Source organism: Carex rostrata, chromosome 6, assembly GCF_964058835.1.
Source record: "Carex rostrata chromosome 6, lpCarRost1.2, whole genome shotgun sequence".
NCBI classification, from domain to species: Eukaryota; Viridiplantae; Streptophyta; class Magnoliopsida; order Poales; family Cyperaceae; genus Carex; species Carex rostrata.
Genome location: NC_135923.1, coordinates 467,752 through 478,478, shown reverse-complemented (window position 1 = coordinate 478,478; position 10,727 = coordinate 467,752). Strand labels below are relative to the sequence as shown.

The 10,727-nt window shown below is 37.1% G+C and overlaps 2 protein-coding genes across 2 annotated transcripts; both read left to right on the top strand.

Moving 5' to 3' along the window:
- Positions 1 to 3,987: 3,987 nt before the first annotated feature.
- LOC144556032 (FAD/NAD(P)-binding oxidoreductase family protein) lies at positions 3,988 to 5,549 on the top strand. Its single transcript, XM_078304514.1, has one exon. The coding sequence runs from the start codon at positions 4,018 to 4,020 to the stop codon at positions 5,410 to 5,412; it is 1,395 nt and encodes a 464-aa protein (XP_078160640.1). The 5' UTR covers positions 3,988 to 4,017; the 3' UTR covers positions 5,413 to 5,549.
- Positions 5,550 to 6,473: 924 nt separating this feature from the next.
- Positions 6,474 to 10,727, top strand: LOC144555451 (putative MYST-like histone acetyltransferase 1). The gene is made up of 9 exons (XM_078303787.1): positions 6,474 to 6,761; positions 7,457 to 7,545; positions 7,981 to 8,040; positions 8,204 to 8,416; positions 8,663 to 8,731; positions 9,276 to 9,437; positions 9,727 to 9,820; positions 10,085 to 10,227; positions 10,356 to 10,727. Exons 1-9 carry the CDS (start codon positions 6,512 to 6,514, stop codon positions 10,557 to 10,559), a joined length of 1,284 nt encoding a protein of 427 aa, XP_078159913.1. The 5' UTR covers positions 6,474 to 6,511; the 3' UTR covers positions 10,560 to 10,727.

Below are 10,727 nucleotides of genomic sequence, written 5' to 3'. Positions count from 1 at the left end.
ACGCGTCGCAACTCGCAACGGTATGAATTGAATTGAAGCGTGAAGAGCGTGGAAGAGGTGGGGACGGAGGGATTGAGACGCTCACGGTTTTTACAGTGGCAAGGAATCCGTCTTAATTTGTTATTTCTCATCTAATCTAATCAATTTACGAACTGGATTCATTTGTTTGTTGCTTCTCCAATTATAAAATAACCAAATATCAGGAGGTCAGAGTTTGGAGATAATATAAAGGAATTAATTGACTGCGTATAAAATAAAATAAAATAAAAAACGAAGGGCCGGGGGTGGTATTAGGTATAACATCACTTTGAAAGCAAATTTATTTATTTTTATAATCAAGCAAATACGTGTGTCAAATATAAATTGATAGTTATTTTTCTTAATTCAAGTTAGCTTCTTGGAAGACCTATCATAGTCATACAACCTTTTTCTCGTTTTTCATACCGTATATTAATATTATTATTAGTTTATTACTATGACCAATCCCAATTAACGGATGCTTAGACGGAAAATAGTCAATCAGTATCAAAATTAACAGTGCAAATTAATGATTAATTAAACTCCATATATATATATATACATCATTTTCTTTTGAACTTTCCAGCCTCTGTCTGATGGAGAGTTGGAGACCTTTCTTCATAGTTTCTTGGCATACATGACTACACGAGTCTCTTATTTTTGGAGCTTATTTGTATATTGTTTAATGATTTATTGTACCGTCTCTTTTACACTATTACTTGGAGGTTGGCTACTCTACTTCCATAAACATATGATAGCAGTAGCGGAGCCAGCTCTTTGCAGGGGTGGGCAGTTGCCTACCCCTGGAAATTGAATTTTTTTGGACCGGATATAGTATTTTCAGCCTTTGCCTACCTCTAAATTATTTGTTGCCTCCCTCTGGCCTCTGCAGCCCACAACCCTTGGCGTGGCCCAATTAATTCCTACCTTTAATTTAGGAATAGAATAATTGCAATCAGCCAATCAAGTGCAAGAAGCCCAATTAATTCCTTGGCGTGGCCCGTTCAAAGAAAGAAGCAGAGGCGCGACATGTTCAACCCTTCGCTGATTCAAAAGAAAGAAGCAGAGCTGCAGCGGCGATTCAAAGCAAAGGGTTTACGGAGGCTATTCAGAGCGAAGCACGGAGGCGATTCAGAGCGAAGCATTCAACCCTGCTCGCTGATTCACGGAGGCAAACCCTGCTCCAGCGACAGATTGACGGTTTGAAACCTAACTCTATTTAATTTATGTTTATAAATTGATAAAATCAGTTGCAACTAGTGAGTTGGATAAAATTGAGTACAAATATGTTTTCATTCTACTCAAATTGGATAAAATTGAGTAGAAATTTCTGTTTATACCCAAATTTTTGTAGGTAAAGAGCTTAGTTGAACTTTCTCAAAAAATGGTGGAAAAGAATAAACACACTGCTTATCCCTTGGTTTACAAATTAGTGAAATTAGCTTTAATATTGCCGGTGGCTACCGCAAGTGTTGAGAGGATATTTTCGGCAATGAATGTGGTGAAAGGTCGCTTAAGGAATACAATGGGAGATCAATGGATGAATGATTGTTTGATTATTTATATTGAAAAGGATGTGTTTGCCCATGTGGATAATGAGAAAATAATGCAAAGATTTCAGAAGATGAAGAATCGTAGAGGATTGCTCGCTTCAATGTCATTGGCTTGAAAATTTCGTACTTATTGTTGGATTGTTAAAGTTATTAGATCAATAGATGAATTCTTGAATTGTTGAATTTTTTGGAAATTTTCATATTTCTTGGTGAATTGTTGGACTTATCAGATCATTGTATAAATCGTTGAATTTATTTTTGTATCTATTGTTGGATTATTCTGCCCACCCCTGGCTCAAATCCTGGCTACGCCACTGTATGATAGCATATGCTTATAAGTCATTTTTGTGTTTTCAATGTCTAAATTATTGGTCTGAAGCGCTCAACATGTTTTATATATATTAATATGTATTTGGTGATCAAATTTTACTTTTGAAAAAAAAAATTCCAAAAAATATAAAATTTGATCTCCAAGCGCATTCTAGTATGAAGAACATGTTGAGTGCTTCAGATCGATCATTTGAACATTAAAAACACAAAAATGACTTGCAAAGAGCATATACTTATGGAGATATAATAGCCAACCTCCTCTTGTATATTATTCTATGATTTATTGTACCAAATTACTAATTGAGGGTAATTGAGACTCAATTTTTGCATTTTTTTAAGGCAATTAAGCCAGGTTCGAGAACCCTAATTTAAAACTGGTTCTGAGCCAGGTCCGAAAGTTATAAGCACACATCACAACAAGTATATCACAACTAAAAGCATATATTAATATATTTTATAAGCATAACAAAAATACATGAAAAACATACATCACAATAAGTAAAATTTCCAACAGAAAATACATAGCCTCAAAAAAGACGAAAAGTAACAAATTTAATCAGACGAGCACCAAATTTAATAATAAAGAAATTTGATCATGTTCATACTTCATACAAGCATAAATTCTCAAAACAATTTCTTATATTGCTATAGGAAAATGCCCCTTCTTTCTCTATCTGATACATTGCCTAAAATAACCCCTGTTCTGTGATTGAATAAGCCGTCCATTCACAGGCTATCAAAATAGAGCCCTTTCACAACACAAATCTTTAGAGCAGCCAGTAGACATCCCAAATACAGTCAAGAGGAGTTTTCTTTCCTGAGAAATTCCATGTGTAAGTTGTGTTCAACAAATAGTTCGACAATTAATTATTGTTTCTATACTTTTTTTTATGCCAAGTTTGCCATTTGGTCTCCAAAGTGTAATTATAAGCTAATTTGAGTACCGGGTAAATTTGGTAACTATCAGAGAAATTTAGTAAGAAAGAAAAACAAAGATCTTACACTCTCGGAAAATTTGGGACTTGAAATGGCATCCGCAAGAGATTGAAATGCTGAAAACTTCTGAATAGGAGAAGCAAATGAATCTGCCAAATCATTAATTTAGTGAGGATATTGTTTGGGATGTCCGGTTGCTAGCCACATTGATTTAGTGAGGATATTGTTTGTAAGGATATTATCTGATACACATGACCGTGTCAGAAAACCTGAGAAAAATCCCTTGTTTAAATAATCAAACTTCAGTAACAGAAGTCCCAGAGTGCCTAGCAGAGGAGAGAGAGAGAAAGGAAGGGAGCACTTGACAGTCGCTTGAGGAATTAAAAACATATCGGTTGTTCTGATTCTCTCGCCTGAATCTGAGCAAGTTCATAAACTTATAAGATTTATTTTTCTGCACATGAAATACCAAAATGTACGTACTGCCATGTTCAATTTGTGTCTATATTGGAAGTACAATAAGAAAATGAACACAAACATGCATGAATACACGTCTTGGTTACCTCATCTTCTTAGCAGGCAGAGAAGACACATCAATCCCAGCCGATATATATTAATTTCTCTCTTATAATTAAATATCTATCACTATCTATGGGAATGGGAACATATATATGGCACATTGTTCTCATCCTTGGCCCTTTTCTTACATCGATTCTTCACAGCATTAATTGTCCGTTCTGATTCCCAAGTGAGGTGAAATATATGTTTGTTCGTGCACCATGAAATGAGGTGAAAGTTATAATAAGCATAGTATATATATGATATACAGTAAAAGAAATGAAATGTTTGTTCATGCACCATGAAATGAACCAATATGTTCAGGCATGTAAACCAAGGTATTTTAGAAATATTAGATTGACCAACGCAACGCAACGCAGTGCTTCTTGGAATTGGATTGCCTGGACCCTGGAGTAAATCAAAATTTGAATTGGGTCCGTTTCACCTTGCCAGAAAACATGGAAAACAAGTGAAAGAAATTAATATATAGGCCCAGTTAAGTTACGGCCCGTTAAATGCCCAGTTATCCCAATAATCCAAAAATCAAGCCACAGATAAGCTCAGCTCCATCTCCATGCACACCACAATCTCTCCAACTTTTGTATAGTCTGCTTCTTTAAAAATGCACTCTCTCTTTCAGGTTCAGCCCCCTCTCTCACTCCTCCAAAAGACCCATGCTCTTTCTTCCACCTCCCCCATACTAACACCTGCCACTAGCCGTGCACCGGGCTCCGCAATCATAGTAGGTGGTGGCCTGGCTGGTCTCGCTGCTGCCACACACCTCTCCTCTCTTTCTCTCCCTTTCCTCCTCCTTGAAGCTTCCGACTCCTTTGGTGGCCGGGCTCAGACTGACATGCACGATGGGTTCCTACTCGATCGTGGATTCCATATTTTCCTCTCTTCCTTCCCCGAGTGCCGCCGCCTATTAAACTTCCCCCAACTCCATCTCCAACAATTCTATCCCGGTGCATTGGTGTATGAATCAGAGAGGTTTCACCGTATAGCTGACCCGTTTCGTCGCCCGTTAGATTCCCTCCCATCACTTTTCAATCCGATCGGGTCCCTGCCTGATAAATTGCTTATTGGGCTTACTCGACTCCGTGCTGCTACTCTTTCGGATGAAGCAATTCTTTCTTCTGATGAACTGACAATATATGATTATTTGAAATCAACTGGCTTCTCTGACTCAATTATTGAAAAATTTCTTCGACCTTTTTTTGCGGGAATATTTTTCGACATGAACTTGTCGACTTCATCACGGCTATTCCAGCTAGTGTTCAAGTGCTTAGCATTGGGAGACAATGCATTACCTGCTGGAGGAATTGGTTCTATGGCACAACAACTAGTGGCCCGTCTACCCGCTTCATCCCTTCGCACAAACTCTCGTGTTGCCTCTATTAGCCGTGGCACTGTCACACTAGCCTCTGGTGAGGCCATAACAACCGATTCTGGTATAATTGTAGCCGTGGAGCAACCAGAGGCAAAGAAGCTCCTCCCTCAAGCATTTGAATCCAATATTGAATCCGGTGTAGATAGCTTGAAAACCCCGACTCGAAGTACCGTTTGCTTATATTTCTCGGCTGACCGGGTGCCCATAGCTGAACCAATTCTCATACTTAACGGGTCGGGTAAAGGCATTGTGAACAACATGTTCTTTGTGACCAATGTGGCACCTTCTTATGCGCCTAAAGGAAAGGTGTTGGTTTCAGTGTCTTTGATCGGGTTATACCAGGACAGATCAGATGAAGATCTGACAGCTGAGGTTGTACAGGAATTGACAGGCTGGTTTGGATCAGAGGTGACTGGCTCATGGAGGCATTTGAGGACATATCGGATTGGGTTCGCACAGCCGGATCAGACTCCACCAACGAATCCGATTGGAAGGAACTCGAGGATTGATGAAGGGCTGTATGTTTGTGGGGACCATTGGAGCTGGGCTACCTTTGACGGGGCCCTTTTGTCAGGCCGAAAAGCAGCGGAGGCACTGGTTAGAGACAGGGGTTTGGTTAAGAAGTGACTTGGACGACCATTTAGATCTGATTTTTGCTTTAATAATTCTTATTTAATTTATTATTCTTTGTAGTACCGGAATCAGAATGTTTTGTATATGTGTAATTATATTTGATTCACAATTAATTTTGAGCTAATATTAATATTAATTCAACGTATTCACAACAGCAGGTTATATATAGTTTTTTTCAAGCTTATTAATGGAGCCAGTAAGTATTATACAATGAGCATTCCCTGAGGGTGTGTGTAGTGCATGTATATATATCTCTCTCCTCCTTATTAAGGAGCTTAATGTTTAGATCCTGCAAGGGTCCTGATTTACTTTTTTTTTTTTTTCGAAATGATGCTTAGCCGTTGAATTTTCAGATCGCACATAAATGAATTTTTCAAATTATGAGCTTCAACACTTAAGTATGCATTGGTCGCGCCGCATATGATCCCTAAACCCTAAACACGTGAACACTTAAGTATGCATTGGTCGCGCCGCATATGATCCCAGTGCGCGCTGAAGGCGGGATTGTTAGTGTCAAAATTTTTACCACTACACTAGAGTTCACGTGTTATTTTGTAGATAAATATAGTATTTAAGTATTTTTCTCTACAAATTTGATTTAAATTATCTCTCCTCTCCTTATTAAGGAGCTTAATGTTTTCTACTATATAATTTGCTCTCGTTGCTGTGCACGGGCACGATTACTAGTATTACTTTATATGGCCATAAAACGACCCATGAGGATTTATAAAAAGATGTCTCAGTCTAAGGAATGCCTTTTAATTAATTTCAAAAGTACGCATACCATCTGGTAACAGATACTTAATATAAGAAGATTTAAACAAGAAATAAACAATGATTTTCCTCAAAAAGATAAATAAATAAATAAACAATGATGACAAACAATTATAGTCAAAACCAAATAATTTTTTTCAGTTTTTCTCTCGGAAATTGTTCAGACGTCTCATCAAATAAAATTTTTTGAGTGTCGGCTATTAATTCGAATCTAAATATTCCAGCCCATTTAATCGGCCCGTTAAAGCCTTGGCCCAATAGGTATCCCTAGAAAACGGATTCGGGAAGCCCAACCCGTACTATCTATCTCCTCTCCACAATGGGGTCGATGGAGGGTTTAAAAGCGGAGTCCAACGGCGATGCTCAGGCGATGAACGGCGGCAGCGACATAATGATGATGACGCGGCGAGGAAAGACGTCTGGCTCATCGGCTTTTCCTCTTGAGGTCGGCACCAAGGTCATGTGTCGCTGGCGTGACCAGAAGATGCATCCCGTCAAGGTTATCGAGAGGCGAAAGATTCCTTATGGTGGCGCTGGTGATTACGAGTATTATGTTCACTATACCGAGTGTAAGTGTTGTTGTTGTTTTTTTTTTGTTCGATTCTTGTTCTAGGGTTACGGACCACAATGCTTTCATTTATTCATTATTTTGAGGAATTTAAGCACGAGTTTGGTTCCAATTCATATTTATGGAACAATTAGGCCTTCATCAATTTGGATTTGAGTCACTATGTTCTTGATCGAGGATCTTTATTTCCCTAAAGTGCACAAAAGACGGAAAACTAGGTCAAATTGGATCTTGTGTCAATTATTGGTAGAATGCTATTACTGGTTGCTTTCATGCTTATATTCTGCAGTTAGATTCTGTTTTGTGATAATCTAACTCAATTTAGCCTCATTTTACACATAGCTGGATGATTGATTGCATTCATAACTATTTTGATACTGACTGCTTTCCCTTCAACTTGATTTTTTTGGCTATTTACTATGACCTTTTTTTTTTTTATTTATTGGTAGAGGTTTAAATGAGAGTTCTGATGTAACAAGTACCAAAATATGACCTAATAACTCTTAAAACATGAGCTGTATTACCAATTTTTTTTTTCTTGTTAGTGTTTATCAGAATTTTCGTTCTGTGCAAAACCTGAATGATATTTTACTGATATATATTCAGTGTTGGCTACTGATCCTACTGGTTGTGTTTAGAAATGTGATGCTTGTTTCAAGTTATATTGCCAACTAAGATTGGTTCTTTGTGGTACAGTCAATAGAAGACTTGATGAATGGGTTAAACTCGAACAACTTGATCTCGATACCATGGAGACTGAATTGGATGAAAAAGTTGATGACAAGGTACGCTTTTTTCTTCTTTTCATTTCTTTTTCTGTTTCTGTTATGGATGCTTCCATTATAAATATACCATGTTTTGATGTTTCAGCCTCAATTGAGATCTTAAATCTCCTTCAAGTAGCGTTAATATCACAAGATAAGAACACAGCAGCAAAATATAAATTGGGTTCAACAAGTACCTGACCGAAACTGTCCAAAATTTCAGCATGCACATATTGAAATATATGTTCCCATTTGAGTGTTTCTTTGGATATATATGCCTTAATTATACTATGATCTATATATAAAACCTCAATAAAAGCATACAACTAGTCAAGAATCTTGTATGAACTTTTAGAAATAATAGCAATTATCAGTATCACAATTTTGTATGAACTTATTCTCAATTTTATATATTATCTAAATGATCTTGTATGAACTCATTCTCAATTTTATCAGGCAACAAGCTTGAAAATGACGCGCCACCAGAAGAGGAAGATTGACGAGACACACGTTGAGGTATGCTTTTACTTCTATTGTTTCGCATTGTTTTCAGTGTTCTATTTTTCTCTAGGAGGCAAAGGCAGGTGTTTATTGTTTGTTAGGATGTAAACAATCGATGTGCTTTCATTTGGAAAGTAAGATATGGTGATGAGGCCTCTAAATGTGACTTGAATTTCAGGCTGGTCATGAGGAACTTGATGCAGCGAGCTTGCGGGAGCATGAGGAATTTACAAAAGTGAAGAACATAGCTAAAATAGAGCTGGGGCGGTACGAGATAGATACCTGGTACTTCTCCCCTTTCCCTTCAGAGTACAATGACACTCCCAAGCTTTTCTTCTGCGAGTTTTGCCTCAGCTTCATGAAGCGCAAGGAGCAACTCCAGCGCCACATGGTTTCTACTTTTAACTTTTATACCTCTTTGAATTTTTTTATGTTCAAGTGTTTGAGGTAATTTGACAATGTCAATTTTCTGTTAATTTTGTCTGGTATACGGTATGTTTCATCAAACATATCAACGGTGTTGCAACTTTTGCATTAGCTCGTTAAACAAACATTTGGGTCATTCAATACGTAACCTAATTTAATTTTATTAAGTTGTGGGTTCTTAAGAAGATTTATTTATTTTTCCATCCTGCAGAGGAAATGTGACCTCAAGCATCCACCAGGCGATGAGATATACCGATGTGGCACGCTCTCTATGTTTGAGGCAAGCTTTCTCTATTGTCCTTTTGTAAAACAAAAGCATCACAATGCTATATTTCACTTTTGTAAAACATGAATGCCCTGACCAGTGCAGCAATAGTATCTTTTTGGCTACTGGATTGAGCCATTTTTCTTGTCATTTTGTTTATTTATCTGGTTTTGTTACCTTTCCTTATTTTTAGTGATCCAGATGTTGATAAATTCTGGCTGATTTGGTTAAGAGAGTCAAATCTCAATTGTGGCTTGCAGGGGTCTATATTTGGGAAACTGGTAGAATACATGTCTAATACCATGCCAGTTAAAGAGTCTGGAGCAGTAATCATTCAATGAATTTGCTGAATGAGCCAATTCTTGATTCATTCTTTAGAACAAAAATTGTTCTTATCATCTGGTAGCAAACTCTTAGCTTCCAGCTCTCACCTGCGCCAGCTATCTTTAATGTCTTTCTGCATGTCCTGTAGGGAGAGCTCTCTAGTTATTTTTTATTTTATTTTTTTATTTAGTTCACTTTTGTAGATATCTAATTCTTTAGTTGTTTAATGTGACAGGTAGATGGGAAGAAAAACAAGGTGTATGGACAGAATCTTTGCTACTTGGCAAAGCTATTTCTTGACCACAAAACCCTCTACTACGATGTCGATCTTTTCTTATTTTATGTTCTTTGTGAGTGTGACGATAGAGGGTGCCACATGGTTGGTTACTTCTCCAAGGTATTAACATCTTACATTAGCATTCCCATTTCTAATATTTAATTCTAGCTTAGTAGAACTGTGCAAGAATTTGCATTTTGGTAGGGGAGCTGAATTTGTATTTTAGCTTAGTAGAATTGTGTTTAATCAAGGTTGACTTGAATAATTTAGTGTTAATTGATCCTAATCTTATTAAACTCAATTAAAAAAAATGCAAAAATTGAGCTTTGTTGCAGTTGTGAATTATTTGAGTACCGACTTTAAATTTTAGATCATTCTTTAAGCTTCTTTAAAAATAAAATTGCTGCAGGAAAAACATTCAGAGGAGTCGTATAATCTGGCTTGTATTTTGACACTTCCTCCATATCAGAGAAAAGGATACGGGAAGTTTCTCATTGCCTTCTGTAAGCTTCACTCCCCCTTTTTTTTTTTTTTTAAATTAATCATCTGTACGCACCATTTTGGATGTACGTGCTGCTGTCTCTTTTGTATGCATTGTATCCCTATTTGTACGTACCAGTGAGTAGGATAACGGATTCTAAAAATTCCCTGTTTGCCAATATTGCAATCCTTAGTTGCACTATTCAGCTAACGCATTAAAATACTATTTTTTTTTCCTACAAAGTACTTATTGTTGTTGGTGGTTGTGTGTGTCTATGTGTTATCAGCATATGAACTGTCAAAGAAAGAAGGAAAGGTGGGGACACCTGAGCGGCCGCTTTCAGATCTGGGTCTGCTGAGCTATCGAGGTTACTGGACACGAGTTCTTTTGGAAATCCTGAAAAAGCAGAAAGGCAACATCTCTATAAAGGTATATATATCTATGAGTTAAAAACCTATTTATATAAGATATAATTCCGCATTTCATGCATTAATAACAAAGGCCCAAGTACTGAAAATCACTCTGAAAATGTAAAATAAATTTGTTTGTGTATGTAGGAGTTGAGTGACATGACAGCGATAAAAACAGATGATATTTTGTCGACGCTACAGGCCCTGGACCTAATCCAGTACAGGAAGGGGCAGCATGTAATTTGTGCAGATCCCAAAATACTCGACAGGCATCTCAAAGCTGCTGGCCGAGGTGGGCTTGAGGTTGATGTCAGCAAGCTCATCTGGACCCCTTACAAAGACCAGGGTTAATTTTTTTTTATTTTTCCTTCCAATCTTTGTATATTTATTAGTTGTGTGTTATTGTTATTGTTTAGTTTAGCTGGTAGAAATTTGTATACGTAATATGCACTTTCTTGTCTTATGGGGAAGATGACAAATATAACCCTTTACTTGATTTGTCAAATTTAGCCCCTTAAA